Raw genomic sequence first — 27,974 nt, forward strand, 5'->3', positions numbered from 1 at the left:
ATGGTCACATCATTGTATGTTTCACATTGTTACATCACTGGGTATCGTATATTGTCACATAATTGTGTATTGTGCATTGTCACATTACTGTGTATTGTTTTCTGTTATGTTACTATGTATCGTATGTGATCACATTACTGTGTGTCGTACATGATCTCATTACTGTGTATTTTACATTGTCACGTTACTGTGTATTGTACATGGTCATATAACTATGTACTTTACATTGTGACATTACTGTGTATTGTACCTGGTCTTATTACTGTGTCTCGTATATGTCATATTACTGTAAACTAAAGACCACTAAATGATCACTGCTTGTAATGTCATGGTGTGTGTGTGAAGACAACATATCATCAAAAACTGTGAAATATGACCTATAGAAATGTTCACTCTTACAAAAGTTAGCCATTTGCAAATCCTTGCAAACCAGCTTATATCAATTGGTATTGAATATGGTCTGGTATGTATACTGTGTATCATGTATGATTACTGTGTTTCGTAAATGTCACATTACTGTGTTTCGTAAATAGTCACATTACTTCGTATGATACATGATCACATTACTGTTTATCGTTAATGGTAACATTACTGTGTATCATAAATGTCACATTACTTTATATCGTAAATAGACACATTACTGTGCATATGTATCGTATACGGTTACATCATTGTGTGTGATACATAGTTGAATTACGGTGTAATATATTGGTCACATTATGTGTGATGGTTATATTACTGGGTATCGTAAATGGTCACATTACTAGGTATCGTACTGAGAATATCTGATGGCAGATGTTATGTGGCTATATTACAATTATGGCAAACTTTATTTTAAAATCAGCAATCAACAGACATGTTTCATATTGCAGTTTTATAGACAACACAGTATTTCTGTGACGTCAGATTTACGTCATTCCACTCGGTTAATCTACTCTGAAAATCAAAGTTGAATCATGTCGCCTTGCTGAGAGAAAGACAATAAATTGAGTGAGACAAACTTGTCACTCTCTCACAATTCCTTTAATTTTCTTTTGAATATTCAAATACAGATGATTCGCTGTTTAAGGTCGTAATATGCAAAGCATCCATTGAGATATTTTCTCTGTGTTCGTCTGAAAAAGGACATTCACAAACTACACGTAGTAAGTAACAGACAGTGTAATATGTATTTACTGGAAGATTTATCGCTAAAATTAATTGTATTGAACAATGTGTAGGATGTGAATAGAAGTCAAAGTAATAAGCACGATTTGTTACATAAATAATTTTACAAATTTGCATATATTGATGTAATATACATATTTTTGTTTTTATGATTTAATTGATACAGTACTTTGTAACTGATTTACTGCATCAATTACACGATCACGTAATATGCAAATACGAATTAACATAATGTATATATACGGGATTAGTATTGTGAAGTTGTAGTCATTATTCATGTGTAGGTTTCACTATGACAGAATGATCCTGTCTAAAATATGCCTATATGATCTCTCACATGAATACAATCTAGTAGAGCATTGGAACCACAACTCTCTTCATTGGAATGAAACAATGTCTGAAGGCGAAATGTACAAATACAGGCAAACATTGGCACATTTCCTGTAATTACTCTTCTCCTATTACTATTACTATTAGATATTGAATGGTAACAATTGCCGCCATCATATAGCAATATGTGATGATGTTCTATATATTCTGATCACATACTCGTTGTGTCCATTTTTTCTTCTCTTCTGCTCTCCAAATAAATAGTTTGATTATTTTCAACAATATGCTATACCATACTAAATAAATCTTAGATAAATAGGTAAATTGCTTGATACGGTCGTGTTGTTGAACAGATGAAACAAAGAAATGTGAAGTGAAGGGAGAAAGAGGAATAGAAAAAAAATCAAGAAGGTAAGGAAATATGCTTTTATTACAGTTTTAAATTTACATATTATTGGAAGATTGTGATTTAAATTGTCACAGTGTGTGTTTTATTTGTGAGTTTATACGTCTAATCCTTGCACCTACAAGACACGTGTTTACGATTGCAACACGGAGCAGCTGACGGATCAGTGACGTAGTTCGCCACACTCGTATTGTCTTTACGGATGTCGTCCATTATGAATTCTAGAGCGTTTAGCACAGCAGTGTGAATGGTTTCATATTCCTCTGACCTCATAGGTAGAGGTTTACTTTCAGCTACATCTTTCCGAAGATTAAATATCAGTGGGGGATCATGTCTGTGCTTAGGCCCAACTATGCCACCACAAGAGGGCTCCCCACCTGCAATTGTCAATAGCAGGAATGTGGTTAATCTGGTTTGAAAGATATCACCAGTAATATTTATATATTTGCAAATAAATAAATAAGGAAAACTATCCATTTTACCTGTTTGAAATATGGCTTTGTAGTCGCCGAGGCGAACAGCATCCAATTTACCATTCGGTCCGGAGGCCTGGCCGTCGGGATGAAACAGTGTCTGAAGGCAAACAAACAAACATACAAACTTAAGTGAGTATGAATTCAACCTTATAGTCAAACACAAGGTATAATTATGCTAATAAGCTTTTCTGGTAGTGTCGTATTTTAGATTAAATATGTAGCAAAGGGAAAACAAGACAAATCCTAAGCAATACAGACAATATGGAATATGTCACGGATAAGGCATAAAACATTGATACAAATTGATTGGGACGGAGTTTGTTTTAAAATCATTTTATCCTGAAGCTGATCAAATATATTGATTGATGGTGTATTTCAATCAATACAAACAATAGAGAATGCAATAAAATTAGTCTTTGTCTTTCTCAACATTCCAGGCACCATACAGGTTAACAACCTTCTGACTGCCAGATTTTCTGGCCAAATTGTTCTACACTTTTTTCTTATACTCTTCAATATTCCCCGGAATGAACCCTTATTTTGGAGCCAACAGACACAATTTGTGTCGATTTTCAGTTTTCACTCAAAAATTTGGCTGTTTTTGTCCCAATCTTCTGAAGAAAAGTGCAGACTATAAATAGGACTGTGGTTGGTGGTGAAAAGGTTAAAGTGAGTTGACATGACTCAAGAACTAAATGCAATTTTGCATCTAATCTGTCAAAGCGTATTCTATTACATGTTTTAACAGCTACACATGGATGGCCAGGTCACGTGTGAGTGACGCGTTGTGAGGCATGGTGACATCTGCCTACGTATCATTCAGGTTTCAGACAACCATGCATTCTACCGTTTATTTCAAAAGTAATGTAAATAGTAACAGTCATTCGTTTCTACATTTTGGGAGGATACAATTATGAAATAGGTGTGATGAAAGACTGGATTTCCTTCAAATAGATCTGTTTGTTGCTGGTTGTGGAACTTGGAATGTGGAATGAACCACATTACATCGGCTACAGATAGCCCCTTATATCGGGAGCCGTATATTAAATCCCAGAACATTATTTTGTTTCTATGGCCACTAAATACAACTATTAACTACATTTAAAATAGAATTAACATATTTGGCGAAAGGTATCATAAGATGAGTATCCAAAGCACTTAACAAATAAATGAATTTACATTCTTGATTTAGTTTTTCAAATTCTGGAAAGCTAATATTGTGAAAAAAAATGTCTCTATTTGATTTAATATCTGAGTTTGAACAGTTCATAACATAGTGTTTTTCATCACCCACTTCAGATGAGTTGCACAATTTGCATATTCTTTGTTGTTGATGGATATTATTGTATCGCCCTTTCTCAAATGGCAAGTTATGGCTTGAAATTCTTAATTTTGTAATTGCTGAACTTATTTTATAATTCAAAATTACTTTCAGATAATTTTCAAATTTATAATTTTTCTTTACCAGTAAGTATGTCTTTAATTTGTTGCCAACATTTTGATTGTTGTCTTTATTGAGTTGCTTCATCCATTCATTATTATATGTATCTTTAAGTTTATTTTGAATAATTTTTTTTGTTATTAGAATTTAGATTATTAGCTTCCCAGAGTTTGTTACATTTAAGTGTTTCTAACATGTGTTTTATAAAAGTTATAAATGGTTTTTATTCGTGTAGATCCAGTTCATTTTGTAAAGCTATCTTTGTCAGAATCGGGGACTTTCCATGTGCTATCCTTGCCCAGTAGGAGAACACATTGTTAATTACCTCCAAATGTATGGGGTATCGACCTAATTCACCCCGTGATGCAATGTTTGAGCTTCTCCTGTGGACTCCTAATGTATTCTTGCAGAATTTTAAATGTAATTTTTCATATTCCAAATTGTCATTTGTGATTGATTTGAGTGTCCCTTTGTGTTCGAAATTGTTGATGGTATAGGCACCCCAAATTTCACTCCCGTATATACAAACTGGTTTTACCATGCTGTCAAATAAATAACATAGTGTGTTAATTTGGGTATTGGCATACATATTGAATTGTTGTCTAATTGAAAAGTAGCTTTTTTGTGCTTTTAGAGTCAATGATTTAATGCAGGTTTTGAAGTTACTATTTGAGTTAAAATTGATTCCTAAATATGGTAATTGATTGTCAATCTATATCTTTTTGTTATCAATATAGAAACTCTCTGAATTATCAATTTTTTTGTTCATAATCAGAATTTTTGTTTTTTTTTACACTAACATTTAATTTCCAGCTTTTACAATTTATAGTTTTGTAATTTACCAGTATATTATCAGTCTATCTGTTGTTTCATATGGCAAAGTTACTCCAGTAAGTAAATTTCTACTGATAATATGTTAATTGTTGGTCGGATGACAATAGGAAACAGGTGCTACTTGTTTGGTGGTAGTGAGGGGGACTATATAAACGTATTACATCGAAAGACACAACATAATGACCCTGATTCTATGCGGACCATAATTCAAAAACAACTACGCGTGATGAATGCATATGATATACTTACTCTATCGTAAATGTTTTTCTTTTTAAACAGAACATCGGTGATGTCTATTCCATCATACTTCCTGTTCGGTGGCATGGCAATGCCAGCGATGGACGCCATTGTGGGGAAAATATCCATCGCTGATAGAATGGAATCGGTCACCTGACCTGGTGCAATACGACTAGGCCAATACGCCAATGAGGGCTCCCTGTGTCCTGCTTCCCATAACGTGTTCTTAGCTGAGCTGCCACCTCCGCCTAGCAGTAATGGGAGATTATTTTCGCATGAAAGTATAATTTAATTTTAATAAGAAATTTGATTCATTAAATTATGCGAATTATTCGATGTGTTCCGGTCATTCCTGATCTGCGCAACAAATCAAAGACACCATACCTAAAGTAAAAATTAAAGTGACGTATATAACCGGTATGGGTTGACCAGATGATGTCAAATAATAAATTTCAATAATAACCACCATAGGTAAGCTTTACAGTAACCATGGTAACCTCACCTTCCTCCTTCTGCCATGTGCCTAGAAATGGTCCCTGGCTTCCCCCGTACTGACACTTCACAGACCACGAACCATTGTCTCCTGCGATAAACACAAATAGTTATAATATAATATCATGTGACCAAATCGGCAATATAGTACTTCTATCGTATATATTTTCAAAAAGAATAACCGTCCCACCTGTGAACCATATCAAGGTGTCTTGCTCCTTGTTGGCCTTACGCACAGATTGCACAATTCTCCCTATTACGTCATCGAGTTCTCGGAGAGTATCCCCATAAATGCCATCAGTGGAAGAGTTAGTAAACTTAGTTCTGTGTGCCAATGGCACGTGCATGTGAGCAAATGCAACATACAGAAGAAACGGTTGATCGTGTTGGGAACTGTTAAATCAAATAATAAACACATTTCACGATTTTGGTCGCATATTTTCACAAAAGTGTTACAAGTATTCACATTTTTAAATGTCTATGATTTTCAGAGATGACACACAAACGAAACTGATTCATTACATTTATGTTTTATGCGTTTCAACAGAAATCAATATATTGCATACCAACCTATTTTCTATGAATTCCAGGGCTTTGTCTGCATATCTTTCGGATAAGGTGAATATGTCAACTGGTTGTTCGATAATAGTAGTGTTCTCATATAGAGGTAATGCACTTTGAGGATAGCAGAGTAAATCGTTGTCTGTAGAACAATAAACACATTGAACAGAACTCAACACATGCAGTCACAGTTAGTACAATTTTAAAACAACGGTACCATTTGTAAGTTTTTTTGCGCCACCACTCAATACACAAGCGATTCACACTTTTTCGCTTATTGATAAAGGACGTTGTAGGTGAATATCTCACATTTTGATTGGTTGTACATCTGATGACGATCTTTTGGACACGGTGCGCATGACGGTATATCATATCCGGGGTTGTCACAGCAACCCATGTCATTGCTGTACGGAAGGCCAAAGTAATAATCGAAACCTACACATCAATGGAGAAATAGAAAATAGTAAGATGAAATACTAGAAAACAGTCATGAGTAGACAATAAAATCAATCCGGGCTCAAATTAGCTATTTTTGTATCATCATACTGTTTTGATTCTCGATCAAATCGTTTTTTCACTTTTACCTCTGTGACTTGGATGGTACCGGCCATTTACGCCAAGGTGCCATTTCCCTGCATTAAAACAAAAACAAATATTTTCAAGTCCAGTCATTAAATTTCATAAGATCAACCATTAAATAAATTAACCAGTAATTATATCCATAATTAAGATTTAGATAACAAGCAGTTACTGCGGTGTCACCTGCTTGTCTGTCTGATTCATGCACATTCTGCTTCTCATAGGGTCAGGAATAGAACTCGAAAATTCTTGTGAATCTACTTTATTAATTCAGATATTTAAATTGACCTCACCTAGCATACCAGTTCGGTAACCTGCCGCCTTGAAGGTTTCCGCAAAGGTTGTCTCATTAAGGGGCAGACCTCCAACTGACTCGATTTGAAAGTTATGCGTCACTCCAGTTCGAAGTCCCAAGCGACCAGTGAGTAAGGCCGCCCTCGACGGTGTGCACACAGACGCACCGGAATGAAAATCTGTGAATCTGGCGAATAATATGAAATACAGAACGAAAATTAATGAGACGGGAGACGTGGGTTAAAAAAATAAATTATGATTGAAAACTGTAATCATCCAAATACGTTGTGTCGGTCGTTGAGGGCGCAACAAAAGGCGATTAACGCTTGAACACTCTCAGGATTGTAATTGCTATTGCAGTCTCACCTGATGCCATTCTTGGCAAGTGTATCTAAATTCGGTGTATTGGACTTGTGTTGATTCCAATTGGCGCCAAGGTCACCCCAGCCAATGTCGTCCGCGAACAACACGATAAAATTGGGATTTTTAACGCGTAAGTTAGCGGGAGTGAACTTTGTTTCGTGGCTACTGACAATCACGGCAAGTAGGACGGTGTACACAGGCGTTGATCGCGGTACCATGATAGCGTTTGCCGAGAACTGCAGTGATGTATGGGGTAAACAAACTATGCCCCCGTCTGTCCACAGCTGTGCCTTGCTGGTCAGGTGACTGCCGCTGTGACTAGCACGTGATTTTATTACACACTTAATACAATGAACTGGATCACTAAGTGCATGTTTGTATGTGTATCTTAATTGAACTCGGTCCATGCACTCTTGGTATGTACATTGTATCACAGTCCCTCTATCCCCGGTCTGAAAACGGCTATTGTCGATGGAGTGAATTAGCCGCTGTGCTCGGACTGCACTGGGTATGGCTTCCGCGAAGCATAGTCTCTTGATAGCAAAACATTCTATTGAAACGGTCGATTCATTGTTGCCTGTATATTCTGATTTTCAAAACCGAAAGAAAAACATAAATTTTGATACTTTCTATAGACTCAGAAGCTCGGCACAATTCTTTAACCGGCAAGTCTTTCTATATTGGCATAATTATTCGTAACTTTGAGGTACTCTGTCAGGGATCGAAACTTGGAACACTTCTTTTTTTTTATGTTTTTGTGCCAGGCGACAGTTCCGGACATTGAATGTCACTGTTGTCACTCCTGACTTTTCTTTTTTAATGCGTTATCCTGGCGTCAACCAGGCTCGGTCGAACACAAGCACCTGCGGACCTTAACCAAGGTTTCCCCAAAGTCGCATTCGTAAGTGAATGAATTTCGGCCAGTGGAATTGGCCTTCCCATTGAGTCTGTGGCACACTCACCCAAATTAGAGGTCGACCCTTTGATGTTCAGCATAAGATAGGATTTGAACTTGGGTCTACTGATCATGAGTCTGATGCGACAACCACTATGCTACCAGTGATCGGTTGGAACAGTTCTAACAACTTTGAAAAGCACTCGGGCCAAAACAATTTTCTGATCTCTCTGACCAAGTATACAACCATATTCTTTTTATTTTTTTATAATCGTAAATCGTATTTGAATATGTTTCTATTTTGGTCTATTCATATTTGTATGTGTATGTTTGTAATGCATGTATATGTGACTGGCTTGAAGCGGCATCATTTCAATCTTAGTAGTTACTTTATGATGACGTCACGAAGAACCACCCAGCTCGAACAAAACCATCACACGTGTACATCGCATTTACATTACATTGGATCGGCCATGCCACGGCATAGGACATGGGTACACTGTGTCACAATGTGCATACTTACATATTATAAACATACAAGGCAATTCCCATTTTCTTTTCTCTATTTTCAATTTTAGACGTAATTTAATCATTTTAGTTACACATTGGCAGCCGACCATTTTGAACGAAGAAAATATAACAACATCACGTACATTAATAAAGACCGGTTCATACAGCTAGGATAGTCTTATAAGAAAAATCAGATTATCACTAATCACATATATAGCCTATTGTCAAAATAACCTGAAGCGAATCGAAACGTCAACTGTTCGGGAAACTTAAAGATGTAAGATTTTATTGAAAAGGTTATATCTTGTATTATCAGACTAATCTGACTGTGTGAAGACGTCTAACCCAATACGTAAATGTTGTCACGTCTAACTATTAAATCAGTCAACATATACTACAATTAATATATGAATAAAATAGTAGTTTAAGTTACATTATAGGTACGACCATGAGGGCGCTGTTCATAGTTGGAAGTGATGATGAACAGCGCCCTCATGGTCGTCCCCATAATGTATCTGAGGTGGGAGCATATATTAGCATAAATGATGACGTCACAATAGGATTTCGTGCATAAATTAGCATAAATGAGGACCATGGCCGTAAAGGGGTTCATTTGAATGAGGATGACGTCACAATGGGATATTGTGAATATGCATAGATGAGCATAAATAATGACGTCACAATGGGAATTCGTGCATAAATTAGCATAAATGAGGATATGGCCGTAAAGGGGTTCATTTGAATGAGGATGACGTCACAATGGGATATTGTGAATACATTTGCATACATAAAATTGATGTGAATACGAGGTCGTGTCGAGGTCATCGTGAATACATTTGCATAAATTACCATCATTTTTTTAATTATTTTTAATTATTTTTAATTATTTTTTAATTGGACAGGCGTGGACGAAATTGTGAATACATTTGCATAATACGAGGTCGTGTCGAGGTCATCGTGAATACATTTGCATAAATTACCATCATTTTTTTAATTATTTTTTAATTATTTTTAATTATTTTTAATTATTTTTTAATTGGACAGGCGTGGACGAAAGATTTTTCAGAATGTTTCGTAGAGGGCGCTCACACACACACACACACACACACGTTAATAAATACACGTCATTTTGAAAACTAATGGAGTTTATTGCACAAAAGAAGTAAACAAGAATGAAATATTGACATGGAGTATATATTTATGACATGGTTGAATACGATGTGAGTAAGGAAAATAGTTGCGTAGTGTATAAATGTTTAGCGTGATTAAATATTTCTTTGTTAACACCTCGAAAAATACGTAGATACATGTAAATGTGCGGCGTGGTTAAATTTATTTTTAATGCCACAAATTTTACGAGTACATAAACGATTCGATTAAAACACAGAAACGAGAAAAGCCAATAATAGTAAACATTGATCAATAAAAAATAATTCATTCTATATATACATATGTTGTTTATTTTTACATTTCTTACTTCCTTTCAATGAGTCAAGCAGTCTGTACACTTTTTTTTTTATTCCATCACTATAATCAGAATCGCTCATCTGTCGTACAAGAAAGAGAGAGAAAGAGAGGATAATATTAAAAACCGATAGTTATATAAAGAAAGTATAAGTTATGTGTTGAAAATTTAATAGTATGAATTATCCCGTAAAACTGCGGTCATCAATCCGCTAAAATGCAAAGTATGCAAAATCGGTTGATCGACGTACAGTTTGTTTTTCAAAAAATGGCGGACTACGCTACTATGAGTTAAAATGTATAATTACCTGATCGTTTCACAGAATAACTTTTGACATACATAATCATCACACGGAATGAGTTTACGGTGTAACGTAGCGATTTTCGTTTTTCCCCCCGACGAAGAAAATATGTCCTCGCTTCTTGCCAAAGATTCAAAGGCGGTAGACCAAGTTTGACCTTCCGTGAAAAGTTCATCTCATGGACACTACGAGTCATACAGGACGTATTGGCAACACATGGCTTGAAAGTATTTGATGATTGTAGATCCACGTACGAGAAATCTTATAAATTCCATGACATGACTACCGTACGAGTCATAATAGTCTTCGTGGTAAGGATATTTCAGACAGAAAGTGGCCCAACGCGTTCCACTCGCGAATATCAACGGTGTTTGATATAAGCGATGTGTATCATTCCGAAGCACACTTGTGAATGCCAGTCTGAACTCAATCACAAGATTAAATGTAAGGCGTGTCTAGTCCTAAGTGTTCCCAACGTGAAATAGACCTCCCACGTAGATGATAAACAACAGATGTTGGTATATTTATGTTATCTAAAACATGAACACTCACAAACAGCCTGAGGGATATCGAGTTTCAAGTTGAAAGCGTGAATTTCGACCTGCGTGTATGGGATACTGATAACATGACTCGACATTCTATTGACCCCGGCACTATCAGTCAATTCACTGACTTAAACCACAGTCACTCTACTAGGACGGTTAGGAAGCGCCGCGTCATTCTATTGTACCCACCCTTGTCTCCATAAACATTGAAACAAGAGAGGTGTTAACGAGTTAAGAAGTCATTAGCATTAAACAGGCGACGGAAAACACGCGATAAATCATGAGACAGTGCGAGAGTTGCGTCATTTTCCCCCACAAAGCATTGCAATACATGGCACTTTGACCTTTCAACGAAGAGCAGTCTCAAATGCGGAAATGAACATGCTTTGTATATACACGTTTTTCGCGAGAAAATCTTGCTGTCTTGTATGGCATTCTGAAATTATAAATAGTTAATAGAATACTATATTAGTGAATTTCCCCCAAAAGTCGCCCCTGTCTCGACTGAATCAAAACATGTTGAACGGGATTTGTATCAGTCGTCAAATAAAGCGAATGGAGGGATCTGAAAGCACGACAATCAAAAATCTCTTTTGTCCAATTACCTCCTATGAAAACTATGCAATAAAGCAACACGGCGACCACCTCCATAGACGAAAACATGCAAAACTTCGCCATAAAGTGACTCTAAAAACACACAAAAAATACGAGAATGGACAAAGGAATATTGTAAAGGTTTGCAGACATCAATGTTTTTAGCGATAAAATTGTTTCTAAACTGAGTGAGGGGTTTATTTTACGGACCGAAAGACTGTTAGAGATCAAGACAAAGAGACTGTCAACAAAACACCGTTTTTCTCGAGTAAAGCATCTTCAAGATTGCAAAAGAATGCTCATCTGAAAAATACAATGTCACTCCTAGTCACAGTTCAGTTGAGATTGTAGTTTGATGTAAAAATAAAGCACAATTTAAAAAAGTTCACGGTCTTCTCGAGGGTCTTCTCGAGCAACATCGAACGCAATAAATAATGGTGAAAAATAGTGCATTCCAATGACAAATACGTCATAGTTTTGAGACCAGCATAGGTTCTCAGAAGCTGCTCGTTCACACCTTTAACCAATAGAGCTTCCTAACCGTCCTAGTAGAGTGACTCCTAGTAGAGTGACTGTGCTTAAATTATTTTTATCAATTAGCCTTTGCTAAAATACTACCGTCATTTTCCACGTCATTAAAAAAACATGGCCCGCAGCGGAGGGATTTGAAATAAAACACGTTCAATCTCGTAATGACGCGTTCTCCGTGTCAATGTTACGATTATACTCGAAATTGACTATTTGGGGGATAAAAACTGGGTCAACTTGATTCAGTCAACATGAATCTGACCCAGGCAGTATGATGATTCCAGTCCGTCACCAATTCACTTGTCTGAAAAGGCACACCCCAAGGGTGTATGACGCCTTGTCTCAATTCAGGCCGAATCAAAGACTGTGCACGCCGTCGATCTATATCTGTGATCGATGTAGACGAGAAACATTCCACCACTCTGATCGTTTTTATATCATCGGTAATTCAGTGTACCGCTCGAATGTAATGCATCAATCAATAGTTTAGTTTTGAAGGTTTATTTTACAATAACTGGAAAACCGACCGAAATCGCGAAATTTTTAGGATTCAATCTTTACTCAGTCAAACATCAAAACTAAGTATTCAGTTCATTCTCTCTTCACTAATAAAATGGCAGTACTCAGCAAACTATCATTCATCGTTTTTTTAAACATCATTTCGAGTATCCACGATTTCGAAATACTAGAAGAGGCAAGAACGAACGTTACATTTGAATGGTCAAATGACAAGGGGCTGACCCCGCTCGAACGTGCAACAGAATGTATTAAATACATTGACCCATTTGAAAGACAGAGTCAACCTCAAAACATTGAGAGCCATAGCCGATGCTTCAAACAACGAGTTTCTCTTCAAATGGTTCAAAACCAAATTAAATGAAGCACTATGATTCGTCACAAATTACGCTGACATCCTTAGCAGCCTGGCAAAAGAAATCACTCAACTAACCACACCACCAGATTCAAATTTCCACGATCAACGACAAAAAAGAAACATTATAGGCGATCTCCTGTTCGAGGTAACGGCCTTGGCTTGGCTACAAAGAGACAATTGTAGTTACTAGCTCGAGAAATTGACCCATATTTCTAAGACAAAATTAACCAAATTTTGAAATTATACATATTTTAATACCAAACTTGTCATTTTTACCAACAAACTACTGAATCACAGTACGTATAATAACGTATACCATTGACAAATTCAGACTCCGCTTATAAATTATACTCGATTATGTCTTTACCACTAATTTAAAATAAACAGTTATATTGGAAAGAATGAGATGAAATTTTATTATTATCATTGTAGATTCAATAAGCAAACTGGAAGCGGGTCAAGAAATCGTAAATGTTTCATATTATAGAGATGGTGCGTAGTTTGTTCTTTGACGGTAAACACGTACGCATTTTCAATGGCGAACATCGACCAGTAATAATGGCATACACTTTGTATGCTAATTCATGTTTAATAAAATGCGCTAAGTTTTGATTATTCCCAAGATGTACAGAGAGCACTCGCTTATCCATTAGACAGATTCCACTATACAATTATAATATCCTGACCGCATTGTTTAAACTCTCGTAAATCGACTGTTTGACGTGACTGGGGCACCGGTGGACGAGAAATGCGTGCGTGCACATTACATTTCGTTAACACTTTCATTCATAATAGTATCACTTGCAATATGGCGTAATATCAATCGACGATCCTCAAAATACTGTATGTATGTATGCACGTTGTAGTTCGAATGATTAGATATTTCTTTTATTTTGCCATTTTTGTCGATTCTTTCATTATGAACAGTGTTGACTTGCTCTCGAAATAAATACTTTACACCGATGTTACCGTTTGTAATGTTTATAGTGTATACGTGAAAGATATTCGCCTTTGAAATAATAATTGAAGACACAACTATATAGTCTTCAAATCAGCTGGGTGTTATTATTGAAGTAACGCACGACGCGTGATATTGTTTTAATGGGGTCTGATCGCGTTTCATAACTCCTGTATTGAATACTGTAAAGGGGGTAATTATTCACTGGGTTTTAATTTAGCTTATTTCGCTGACTGGAAAAATGCGCTAAATTAAAACACAGTGAATATGTAAAATTTAGCATAGAACACATTATCTAAATGATAAAACCGTGAATTTAAAACCCACTGAATATGCCTGAAATGGTAAATCAGTGAAATTTAAACCCAGTGAAAATTAGTCATTTTACAGTAATGCCATGAATCAAATTGTCCTAACAACATGGTAAACACGGGTCAGCAATAAGTAGCTATTTTATCGGTGAGGAAAGATCTGCTTCTTGATTGCGATTATGATTATGTCTAATATAATGTATAATAATCTATTACTCTACGTACACAACTTGAAGCGGGCTTTTCAATTCAACTCACTGCGGCCGTACACAACATGGCTAGTTCCCCCTTCGAAAGAGTGCGTGCGTGTGCTGCGTTAGCAACACTATCTGTGACCACTGAGCTTTTCAAATATTTACAAAGCACGATGTGATAACTGAGGTGGTAAACTGACCATGATGTCAATATCCAACCATCTAATTTGCACAATAATAATTAAAATTGAAACCGTATTCATGCGTGGGATCTTGGTTGGAAATACAACGAAGTAACAAAAAACCAGCAAAGTGTAACAATAATAAAATCACAAACATGTGAATGTAAAGCAAAAAAAAAAAAAAAAAAAAAAAAAAAAAAATATTTGGTGGTTGGTTTAGGCATTTGGCATTTTAGGATTTTTTTTTCTTATCGTGCCCTGAATCAGATGTGGACGAATGTTCCTAGCTCAATGATTGTTTTGTCATTTTAACTTTTTTAGTATACCTGTTAGGTGTTCATCATCTGTCCTAAAGTTGATTTTATTGTATTTAATATTTTAATCATGATTTTTTTTTGTTTCTTATTGTATAGATTACAAATGAGAAGATATTGTTTTTCGTTCACTGTTTTGTCATTTTAACTTTTTTAGTATACCTGTTAGGTGTTCATCATCTGTCCTAAAGTTGATTTTATTGTATTTAATATTTTAATCATGATTTTTTTTTGTTTCTTATTGTATAGATTACAAATGAGAAGATATTGTTTTTCGTTCACAATTTTCTAGTTGTCACAAACTGAGCAAATTCAGTCTTCAGCTATAAGATTATATACAATAAAGTAACAAAAATAAGCAATGTGTAACAATAATAAAATCACAAACATTTGAATGTAAAGAAAAACAAATTATTTTGTGATTGGTTTAGACATCTGGTATTTTAGTTTTTTTTCTTGTCGTAACCTGAAACAGATGTGGACGAATTTTCCTAGCTCAATGATTATTTTGTCATTTTAACTTCTTAGTATATCTGTTAGGTGTTCATCGTCCGTCCTAAAGTTGATTTTATTGTATTTAATATTTTAATCATGATTATTTCTTTCCTCCATGTATAAATTACAATTGAGAAGTTGTTTTTCGTTCTCAATTTTCTAGTTGTCACAAACTGGGCAAATTTAGTCTTCAGCTATAATGTTATTATATCTACCCCTTTCCATTTGAAGGGTATGAGCCCTTATTCCGAGTTTCGCCTTAGCGCAGCACTATGTTTTAGATTTTTGATTGTGGTGAGATATTTTTTATATGCAAATTCTGTTTTAATTTTCTGTAGGTTCGTAACTTGTTTTTATGATGTGTACTTTTATTTGCATCGTGTAATGTTTCTGTGCTATGAATTTCTAAAGGATTGTTCGAATTACCTGTCAATATTTCAATGATTTTCTTTTTTGTCATCCTGAGATTTATGTGTATTCCAAATATTATTTTTTCCATAGTCAAATTGTTTAAAATCTGATTCATGTCTTTTACAAGGATATTTTCTCAACTCTAGCAGGCTTGCCAAATTTCTTGGTTTGCTATTTACTTTGATCCATGTCTTTTACCCAGTTGTCTTTTCCCTTTTCGTCAATATGTATTCCATTCTTGTTTTACGATGAATATTCCTGATTTGTGTGTTTTTAGTATGCAGGTATATGTAGGTTTTTGTATATTCAAGTTCTCCCCCATCAGCATAAAATTTCGCTTCATAAAAATGAAATTTGTACGAGGGAGAACATCCACACACAAAATCCCGTCTTATGGCAAATCTGTCTAGACCAATGGAAAAAAATGAAAATATATTACTGCAAATACCTTCTAAAATTAAATAGCAAAGCAAGAAATTTCGCTAGCCTGCTAGAGTTGGGAAAATATCCTCCCCCATAGCAACTAGATTGAAATATTGGATCAAAATAAATAATTCTAACCCAAACTCGCTAGTTCACGAAGCTCACAAACTTGGAATACATATTGACGAAAAGGGAAAAGACAACTGGGTAAAAGACATGAATCAAAGTAAATAGCAAACCAAGAAATTTGGCAAGCCTGCTAGAGTTGAGAAAATATCCTTGTAAAAGACATGAATCAGATTTTAGACAATTTGACTATGGAAAAAATAATATTTGGAATACACATAAATCTCAGGATGACAAAAAAGAAAATCATTGAAATATTGACAGGTAATTCGAACAATCCTTTAGAAATTCATAGCACAGAAACATTACACGATGCAAATAAAAGTACACATCATAAAAACAAGTTACGAACCTACAGAAAATTAAAACAGAATTTGCATATAAAAAATATCTCACCACAATCAAAAATCTAAAACATAGTGCTGCGCTAAGGCGAAACTCGGAATAAGGGCTCATACCCTTCAAATGGAAAGGGGTAGATATAATAACATTATAGCTGAAGACTAAATTTGCCCAGTTTGTGACAACTAGAAAATTGAGAACGAAAAACAACTTCTCAATTGTAATTTATACATGGAGGAAAGAAATAATCATGATTAAAATATTAAATACAATAAAATCAACTTTAGGACGGACGATGAACACCTAACAGATATACTAAGAAGTTAAAATGACAAAATAATCATTGAGCTAGGAAAATTCGTCCACATCTGTTTCAGGTTACGACAAGAAAAAAAACTAAAATACCAGATGTCTAAACCAATCACAAAATAATTTGTTTTTCTTTACATTCAAATGTTTGTGATTTTATTATTGTTACACATTGCTTATTTTTGTTACTTTATTGTATATAATCTTATAGCTGAAGACTGAATTTGCTCAGTTTGTGACAACTAGAAAATTGTGAACGAAAAACAATATCTTCTCATTTGTAATCTATACAATAAGAAACAAAAAAAAATCATGATTAAAATATTAAATACAATAAAATCAACTTTAGGACAGATGATGAACACCTAACAGGTATACTAAAAAAGTTAAAATGACAAAACAGTGAACGAAAAACAATATCTTCTCATTTGTAATCTATACAATAAGAAACAAAAAAAAATCATGATTAAAATATTAAATACAATAAAATCAACTTTAGGACAGATGATGAACACCTAACAGGTATACTAAAAAAGTTAAAATGACAAAACAATCATTGAGCTAGGAACATTCGTCCACATCTGATTCAGGGCACGATAAGAAAAAAAAATCCTAAAATGCCTAAACCAACCACCAAATATTTTTTTTTTTTTTTTTTTTTTTTTTTTTGCTTTACATTCACATGTTTGTGATTTTATTATTGTTACACTTTGCTGGTTTTTTGTTACTTCGTTGTATTTCCAACCAAGATCCCACGCATGAATACGGTTTCAATTTTAATTATTATTGTGCAAATTAGATGGTTGGATATTGACATCATGGTCAGTTTACCACCTCAGTTATCACATCGTGCTTTGTAAATATTTGAAAAGCTCAGTGGTCACAGATAGTGTTGCTAACGCAGCACACGCACGCACTCTTTCGAAGGGGGAACTAGCCATGTTGTGTACGGCCGCAGTGAGTTGAATTGAAAAGCCCGCTTCAAGTTGTGTACGTAGAGTAATAGATTATTATACATTATATTAGACATAATCATAATCGCAATCAAGAAGCAGATCTTTCCTCACCGATAAAATAGCTACTTATTGGTGACCCGTGTTTACCATGTTGTTAGGACAATTTGATTCATGGCATTATTCAATACATGAGTTATGAAACGCGATCAGACCCCATTAAAACAATATCACGCGTCGTGCGTTACTTCAATAATAACACCCAGCTGATTTGAAGACTATATAGTTGTGTCTTCAATTATTATTTCAAAGGCGAATATCTTTCACGTATACACTATAAACATTACAAACGGTAACATCGGTGTAAAGTATTTATTTCGAGAGCAAGTCAACACTGTTCATAATGAAAGAATCGACAAAAATGGCAAAATAAAAGAAATATCTAATCATTCGAACTACAACGTGCATACATACATACAGTATTTTGAGGATCGTCGATTGATATTACGCCATATTGCAAGTGATACTATTATGAATGAAAGTGTTAACGAAATGTAATGTGCACGCACGCATTTCTCGTCCACCGGTGCCCCAGTCACGTCAAACAGTCGATTTACGAGAGTTTAAACAATGCGGTCAGGATATTATAATTGTATAGTGGAATCTGTCTAATGGATAAGCGAGTGCTCTCTGTACATCTTGGGAATAATCAAAACTTAGCGCATTTTATTAAACATGAATTAGCATACAAAGTGTATGCCATTATTACTGGTCGATGTTCGCCATTGAAAATGCGTACGTGTTTACCGTCAAAGAACAAACTACGCACCATCTCTATAATATGAAACATTTACGATTTCTTGACCCGCTTCCAGTTTGCTTATTGAATCTACAATGATAATAATAAAATTTCATCTCATTCTTTCCAATATAACTGTTTATTTTAAATTAGTGGTAAAGACATAATCGAGTATAATTTATAAGCGGAGTCTGAATTTGTCAATGGTATACGTTATTATACGTACTGTGATTCAGTAGTTTGTTGGTAAAAATGACAAGTTTGGTATTAAAATATGTATAATTTCAAAATTTGGTTAATTTTGTCTTAGAAATATGGGTCAATTTCTCGAGCTAGTAACTACAATTGTCTCTTTGTAGCCAAGCCAAGGCCGTTACCTCGAACAGGAGATCGCCTATAATGTTTCTTTTTTGTCGTTGATCGTGGAAATTTGAATCTGGTGGTGTGGTTAGTTGAGTGATTTCTTTTGCCAGGCTGCTAAGGATGTCAGCGTAATTTGTGACGAATCATAGTGCTTCATTTAATTTGGTTTTGAACCATTTGAAGAGAAACTCGTTGTTTGAAGCATCGGCTATGGCTCTCAATGTTTTGAGGTTGACTCTGTTTTTCAAATGGGTCAATGTATTTAATACATTCTGTTGCACGTTCGAGCGGGGTCAGCCCCTTGTCATTTGACCATTCAAATGTAACGTTCGTTCTTGCCTCTTCTAGTATTTCGAAATCGTGGATACTCGAAATGATGTTTAAAAAAACGATGAATGATAGTTTGCTGAGTACTGCCATTTTATTAGTGAAGAGAGAATGAACTGAATACTTAGTTTTGATGTTTGACTGAGTAAAGATTGAATCCTAAAAATTTCGCGATTTCGGTCGGTTTTCCAGTTATTGTAAAATAAACCTTCAAAACTAAACTATTGATTGATGCATTACATTCGAGCGGTACACTGAATTACCGATGATATAAAAACGATCAGAGTGGTGGAATGTTTCTCGTCTACATCGATCACAGATATAGATCGACGGCGTGCACAGTCTTTGATTCGGCCTGAATTGAGACAAGGCGTCATACACCCTTGGGGTGTGCCTTTTCAGACAAGTGAATTGGTGACGGACTGGAATCATCATACTGCCTGGGTCAGATTCATGTTGACTGAATCAAGTTGACCCAGTTTTTATCCCCCAAATAGTCAATTTCGAGTATAATCGTAACATTGACACGGAGAACGCGTCATTACGAGATTGAACGTGTTTTATTTCAAATCCCTCCGCTGCGGGCCATGTTTTTTTAATGACGTGGAAAATGACGGTAGTATTTTAGCAAAGGCTAATTGATAAAAATAATTTAAGCACAGTCACTCTACTAGGAGTCACTCTACTAGGACGGTTAGGAAGCTCTATTGGTTAAAGGTGTGAACGAGCAGCTTCTGAGAACCTATGCTGGTCTCAAAACTATGACGTATTTGTCATTGGAATGCACTATTTTTCACCATTATTTATTGCGTTCGATGTTGCTCGAGAAGACCCTCGAGAAGACCGTGAACTTTTTTAAATTGTGCTTTATTTTTACATCAAACTACAATCTCAACTGAACTGTGACTAGGAGTGACATTGTATTTTTCAGATGAGCATTCTTTTGCAATCTTGAAGATGCTTTACTCGAGAAAAACGGTGTTTTGTTGACAGTCTCTTTGTCTTGATCTCTAACAGTCTTTCGGTCCGTAAAATAAACCCCTCACTCAGTTTAGAAACAATTTTATCGCTAAAAACATTGATGTCTGCAAACCTTTACAATATTCCTTTGTCCATTCTCGTATTTTTTGTGTGTTTTTAGAGTCACTTTATGGCGAAGTTTTGCATGTTTTCGTCTATGGAGGTGGTCGCCGTGTTGCTTTATTGCATAGTTTTCATAGGAGGTAATTGGACAAAAGAGATTTTTGATTGTCGTGCTTTCATATCCCTCCATTCGCTTTATTTGACGACTGATACAAATCCCGTTCAACATGTTTTGATTCAGTCGAGACAGGGGCGACTTTTGGGGGAAATTCACTAATATAGTATTCTATTAACTATTTATAATTTCAGAATGCCATACAAGACAGCAAGATTTTCTCGCGAAAAACGTGTATATACAAAGCATGTTCATTTCCGCATTTGAGACTGCTCTTCGTTGAAAGGTCAAAGTGCCATGTATTGCAATGCTTTGTGGGGGAAAATGACGCAACTCTCGCACTGTCTCATGATTTATCGCGTGTTTTCCGTCGCCTGTTTAATGCTAATGACTTCTTAACTCGTTAACACCTCTCTTGTTTCAATGTTTATGGAGACAAGGGTGGGTACAATAGAATGACGCGGCGCTTCCTAACCGTCCTAGTAGAGTGACTGTGGTTTAAGTCAGTGAATTGACTGATAGTGCCGGGGTCAATAGAATGTCGAGTCATGTTATCAGTATCCCATACACGCAGGTCGAAATTCACGCTTTCAACTTGAAACTCGATATCCCTCAGGCTGTTTGTGAGTGTTCATGTTTTAGATAACATAAATATACCAACATCTGTTGTTTATCGTCTACGTGGGAGGTCTATTTCACGTTGGGAACACTTAGGACTAGACACGCCTTACATTTAATCTTGTGATTGAGTTCAGACTGGCATTCACAAGTGTGCTTCGGAATGATACACATCGCTTATATCAAACACCGTTGATATTCGCGAGTGGAACGCGTTGGGCCACTTTCTGTCTGAAATATCCTTACCACGAAGACTATTATGACTCGTACGGTAGTCATGTCATGGAATTTATAAGATTTCTCGTACGTGGATCTACAATCATCAAATACTTTCAAGCCATGTGTTGCCAATACGTCCTGTATGACTCGTAGTGTCCATGAGATGAACTTTTCACGGAAGGTCAAACTTGGTCTACCGCCTTTGAATCTTTGGCAAGAAGCGAGGACATATTTTCTTCGTCGGGGGGAAAAACGAAAATCGCTACGTTACACCGTAAACTCATTCCGTGTCCGTAGTACAGTGAAAGACACTCGGTGAGTTTTCTACTAATCCCTAACCCTATTTGTTGCGCAGATGACGAGGGGAAACCTGTGAACTCCGTAGCCGACTCCTTTACGCGTGATAGACATTTGAATGACCTTTATGTGAACAGATATATCGAAAACGTGACCGGACTCAACCTCCCTATTTATGACAAATATTTTTTCCCACGCAGTTTTACTAGATGACTTATGCTTTTGAAATTTCACATGTATATATATCGATTTCATATTATTTTTTTTCTTTTTATCACAGATGAGCGATTCTGATTAGAAAAAAGTGTGTATTGACTTTTCGATGTTTTTCGTTTTTCTCTTGTTTTTATTATAATCGAATATTTCTTATATTACTGTTTTTAATCCATTCTTTTTGTTTATTTACTCAAACAAGAAACAAAACAAAACAAAAATCGATTTCATATTATTTTTTTTCTTTTTATCACAGATGAGCGATTCTGATTAGAAAAAAGTGTGTATTGACTTTTCGATGTTTTTCGTTTTTCTCTTGTTTTTATTATAATCGAATATTTCTTATATTACTGTTTTTAATCCATTCTTTTTGTTTATTTACTCAAACAAGAAACAAAACAAAACAAAAACAAATTGTATACTTTCTATATACTCAATTTCAATTACTCAGTTTTTAATCCATTCTTTTTGATTATTTACTTAAACAAAAAAACAAAAAACAAAAACAAAACAAAAACAAAATGTATACTTTCTATATACTCAATTTCAATTACTCAGTTTTTAATCCATTCTTTTTGATTATTTACTTAAACAAAAAAAAACAAAAAACAAAAACAAAACAAAAACAAAATGTATACTTTCTATATACTCAATTTCAATTACTCAGTTTTTAATCCATTCTTTTTGATTATTTACTCATTAGTAGATTTCCCTTCTTTGTGTAATAAACTCTGTTAGTTTTCAAAATGATGTGTATTTATTAGTGTGTGTGTGTGTGCGTGTGTGTGAGCGCCCTCTACGAAACATTCTGAAAAATCTTTCGTCCACGCCTGTCCAATTAAAAAATAATTAAAAATAATTAAAAATAATTAAAAAATAATTAAAAAAATGATGGTAATTTATGCAAATGTATTCACGATGACCTCGACACGACCTCGTATTCACATCAATTTTATGTATGCAAATGTATTCACAATATCCCATTGTGACGTCATCCTCATTCAAATGAACCCCTTTACGGCCATATCCTCATTTATGCTAATTTATGCACGAATTCCCATTGTGACGTCATTATTTATGCTCATCTATGCATATTCACAATATCCCATTGTGACGTCATCCTCATTCAAATGAACCCCTTTACGGCCATGGTCCTCATTTATGCTAATTTATGCACGAAATCCTATTGTGACGTCATCATTTATGCTAATATATGCTCCCACCTCAGATACATTATGGGGACGACCATGAGGGCGCTGTTCATCATCACTTCCAACTATGAACAGCGCCCTCATGGTCGTACCTATAATGTAACTTAAACTACTTAAAATGAAATAATTATCCCACTAGTCATGCCATAATTACACTAACATGTCATATTAGGAGAAAAACAAGTTATACATTTCTTTCGAATTATTGCGAAAATAATTGAATACACAGCATATGTAAACGATTTCTGAATTTAACATTATTTTTTTCAAACACGTTTATCATTTCTTTGTCAATATTTGCCATAGAAGTTATTTAGGACACGTCGAACCCAAAAATATAGTATGCATGTATTCTGTAATGTTATTGTTTTGACAGTGTGGGTTGATGAACACATTCCAATTTACCGTAAACTACGGACACCGTTTTGGCAGCACACGAAATAAGATTAATTCAATAACAAATAAAAAAGTGTGCGGAGATTGTTATTGTACATATAAAAATATGCGTGTGTTTATGTTTATCATCGAACGAATACATTATACTCGTTTGTGTGCTGTAAACAACTTTGGGATGATTATAATCGAATATGTTCAGCAACATGCAATATGAAACAATAATATTAAGAACATAACAGTGCACGCTTTTTGCGCGTGATTACTGTAAAACATGTCTTTTTCGCGAGCATGTCTTTTTCGCGAATTTAGCGAGAGAACTGATTTGCTAATTCAAGATGTCGCTAATGACTTTATATCAATTAAAAATGGCCGCCAAACAAAGAAATCAACAATGACAAGTGTGATTCCCTAAATCAACATTTCGCTATTACGTCATTTTACCACAATTCGCTAAAATTGCATGCCGCTTTTTCAACATGTTTTACAGTATATCAGTATAGATACTGGTATTGAGAGAGTAAAAAAAAATAACATTGAGGGAAAATGTTCGGTATCAATATTTGCGATTTCATCAGCTGATTTTCCATATTAATTAGCTATTATTGGTGGACTGATATCCCGAGAATAAATTCTGAGGCACATAGATTAACATTATACGCCTATTCATTGTAATAGGGCGTAAGCATTGTCATAATTGTTTTCAGAAATACTCAGACTATATATCGCTTAACCCTATCAGCGTAAACAAATAAAATACGGAACTATATATTTGTCCGCTGTACCTTAAAAAATCACACAAGAGTCTGACAGTGAGTGACAGAAAGAACCCTTCACCAAAGGCGTTTGTATATGACTGAGAGTTGAATATTAATATGCAAAGTATACTAATTATAATAACGCAAAAACGAGTATAATATGGTTGATTAGATAGATTGATTTGGGTTCGTTGAATGCTTGAGCGTAAAGAACCAAGCAACTTAAACACTAACACCATATCACTTCGAGGCAGCAGCTTTCTTCCCACAGCACTTCTCCTTACAGCAACAACACTCGCAGCCACATGACGGGGTGCATTTACATTCACCACCACAGCAACCACAGGTGCAGCCATCACAACACTTCGAGGCAACAGCTTTCTTTCCACAGACATTCTCCTTGCAGCAACAACACTCGCAGCCACATGATGGGGTGCATTTACATTCACCACCACAGCAACCACAGGTGCAGCCATCACAGCACTTCGAGGCAACAGCTTTCTTTCCACAGCAATTCTCCTTGCAGCAACAACACTCGCAGCCACATGATGGAGTGCATTTACATTCACCATCACAGCAACCACAGGTGCAGCCATCACAGCACTTCGAGGCTGCAGCTTTCTTCCCACAGCACTTCTCCTTACAGCAACAACACTCGCAGCCACATGACGGGGTGCATTTACATTCTCCATCACAGCAACCGCAGGTGCAGCTATCACAGCACTTCAAGGCAGCAGCTTTCATCCCACAGCACTTCTCCTTGCAGCAACAACACTCGCAGCCACATGATGGGGTGCATTTACATTCACCACCACAGCAACCACAGGTGCAGCCATCACAACACTTCGAGGCAGCAGCTTTCTTTCCACAGCACTTCTCCTTGCAGCAACAACACTCGCAGCCACATGACGGGGTGCATTTACATTCACCACCACAGCAACCACAGGTGCAGCTATCACAGCACTTCAAGGCAGCAGCTTTCTTCCCACAGCACTTCTCCTTGCAGCAACAACACTTGCAGCCACATGAAGGGGTGCATTTACATTCTCCATCACAGCAACCACAGGTGCAGCTATCACAGCACTTCAAGGCAGAAGCTTTCATCCCACAGCACTTCTCCTTGCAGCAACAACACTCACAGCCACATGATGGGGTGCATTTACATTCACCACCACAGCAACCACAGGTGCAGCCATCACAGCACTTTGATGCAGCAGCTTTCTTCCCACAGCACTTCTCCTTACAGCAACAACACTCGCAGCCACATGATGGGGTGCATTTACATTCACCACCACAGCAACCACAGGTACAGCCATCACAGCACTTCAAGGCAGCAGCTTTCTTCCCACAGCACTTCTCCTTGCAGCAACAACACTCGCAGCCACATAAAAGGGTGCATTTACATTCACCACCACAGCAACCACAGGTGCAGCCATCACAGCACTTCGAGGCAGCAGCTTTCTTCCCACAGCACTTCTCCTTGCAGCAACAACACTCGCAGCCACATGACGGGGTGCATTTACATTCACCACCACAGCAACCACAGGTGCAGCCATCACAGCATTTTGAGGCAGCAGCTTTCTTCCCACAGCACTTCTCCTTGCAGCAACAACACTCGCAGCCACATGACGAGATGCATTTACATTCACCATCACAGCAACCACAGGTGCAGCCATCACAGCACTTTGATGCAGCAGCTTTCTTCCCACAGCACTTCTCCTTACAGCAACAACACTCGCAGCCACATGAAGGGGTGCATTTACATTCTCCATCACAGCAACCACAGGTGCAGCTATCACAGTGCTTCAAGGCAGCAGCTTTCTTTCCACAGCACTTCTCCTTGCAGCAACAACACTCGCAGCCACATGAAGGGGTGCATTTACATTCTCCATCACAGCAACCACAGGTGCAGCTATCACAGCACTTCAAGGCAGCAGCTTTCTTCCCACAGCACTTCTCCTTACAGCAACAACACTTGCAGCCACATGAAGGGGTGCATTTACATTCTCCATCACAGCAACCACAGGTGCAGCTATCACAGCACTTCAAGGCAGCAGCTTTCTTCCCACAGCACTTCTCCTTACAGCAACAACACTTGCAGCCACATGAAGGGGTGCATTTACATTCTCCATCACAGCAACCACAGGTGCAGCTATCACAGCACTTCAAGGCAGCAGCTTTCTTCCCACAGCACTTCTCCTTGCAGCAACAACACTCGCAGCCACATGAAGGGGTGCATTTACATTCTCCATCACAGCAACCACAGGTGCAGCTATCACAGCACTTCAAGGCAGAAGCTTTCATCCCACAGCACTTCTCCTTGCAGCAACAACACTCACAGCCACATGATGGGGTGCATTTACATTCACCACCACAGCAACCACAGGTGCAGCCATCACAGCACTTCGAGGCAGCAGCTTTCTTCCCACAGCACTTCTCCCTGCAGCAACAACACTCGCAGCCACATGACGGGGTGCATTTACATTCACCACCACAGCAACCACAGGTGCAGCCATCACAGCACTTCGAGGCAGCAGCTTTCTTCCCACAGCACTTCTCCTTGCAGCAACAACACTCGCAGCCACATGACGGGGTGCATTTACATTCACCACCACAGCAACCACAGGTGCAGCCATCACAGCACTTCGAGGCAGCAGCTTTCTTTCCACAGCACTTCTCCTTGCAGCAACAACACTCGCAGCCACATGAAGGGGTGCATTTACATTCACCGCCACAGCAACCACAGGTGCAGCCATCACAGCACTTTGCAACAGCTACCTTCTTGTACATATCCCCTTCGAGTGTCTTAGATGCCATTTTTATCGACCCAGCAAACTTTCGTTTGGTTCAATTTGCAAATTTCAGACAAAGTTGAAGACAACCAACAACCTCCGACTATTTAAGCAGAACAATGACACATTTCAAAATATGTATCTACACACGGCACGAATAGTGCACACGGCACACGGCACACATAATATACGTTGCCAGTTTTCCTTGGCCTACATTTTTATGTCAAGGTCATGGCGTGTTAAAATACAATTTTGGGTTCTAGATCAAAAGCCCAAGAGCGGACAGTTTGTAATGCTGAGGGGGACGGCATTTGTTAGTTTACTTGTGTGTTTTCAGCTGGTCTGTGTGCTATTGTTTTTGTCATTTGAAAAGGCTCATTTCTAAATTATAATAATGGATACCATTTGTTCTTGTATATTATAGCACTGCTTCGATGTCGGCAATGAATACACTTACTTTACTCTGAAAAAGTTGCATCCGGTCACATCATGCTCATCGCGTCACGTCTGTATAGGAATTGTGTCGAGTCATGTTGTTGAATAACAAAATAGTGCGTTGCACCGTACCACGTGAATTTACATACAATGGAAGCAATGAGTCACACCCGTCGTATCCGCCACGTGCCCAAAACGCACATAAACAGTTACTGCTATTGCTATAACTAAAATCCGTATGAAGAACAACATATTCGTTTTTATTTACTTATTTGCTTCCCAAATTATACTGCCATATGATAACCCGAAAATATGTTACAATTTAAAATCATTCACGCGCGATAGTGTGCTTATTCAAGGCCGTAGTTAGCGGGGGGGGGCAAGGGGGCAGCTGCCCCCTGAGTTCGAAAGTTTTTTTGTTTTTTTTTAAATAGAAAAGTT

The 27,974-nt window shown here is 36.7% G+C and overlaps 1 protein-coding gene and 1 long non-coding RNA gene across 3 annotated transcripts; both read right to left on the bottom strand.

Annotated features, from left to right (window-relative positions):
• Positions 1-1,909: 1,909 nt before the first annotated feature.
• LOC100376382 (arylsulfatase G-like) lies at positions 1,910-27,613 on the bottom strand. Of its 2 annotated transcripts, none has more exons than XM_085502564.1 (10): positions 27,556-27,613; positions 6,817-7,004; positions 6,529-6,576; positions 6,254-6,379; positions 5,954-6,086; positions 5,574-5,776; positions 5,394-5,474; positions 4,904-5,139; positions 2,386-2,476; positions 1,910-2,280 (listed from the first exon to the last, which is right to left on the bottom strand). In XM_085502564.1, the coding sequence occupies exons 2-10, from the start codon at positions 6,821-6,823 to the stop codon at positions 2,009-2,011; spliced, it is 1,197 nt and encodes a 398-aa protein (XP_085358690.1). In that variant the 5' UTR covers positions 6,824-7,004; positions 27,556-27,613; the 3' UTR covers positions 1,910-2,008. The 2 variants fall into 2 exon arrangements, with proteins under 2 accessions (XP_085358690.1, XP_006821531.3); XM_006821468.3 differs by lacking the exon at positions 27,556-27,613 and adding an exon at positions 7,184-7,470.
• On the bottom strand, positions 9,713-11,173 carry LOC146740157 (uncharacterized). Its single transcript, XR_014930229.1, has 2 exons — positions 10,358-11,173; positions 9,713-10,132 (listed from the first exon to the last, which is right to left on the bottom strand). It is a non-coding gene; the product is annotated as an uncharacterized LOC146740157 (long non-coding RNA).
• Positions 27,614-27,974: the final 361 nt, after the last annotated feature.

Source organism: Saccoglossus kowalevskii, chromosome 8, assembly GCF_978046115.1.
Source record: "Saccoglossus kowalevskii chromosome 8, keSacKowa6.1, whole genome shotgun sequence".
Classification (NCBI taxonomy): Eukaryota; Metazoa; Hemichordata; class Enteropneusta; family Harrimaniidae; genus Saccoglossus; species Saccoglossus kowalevskii.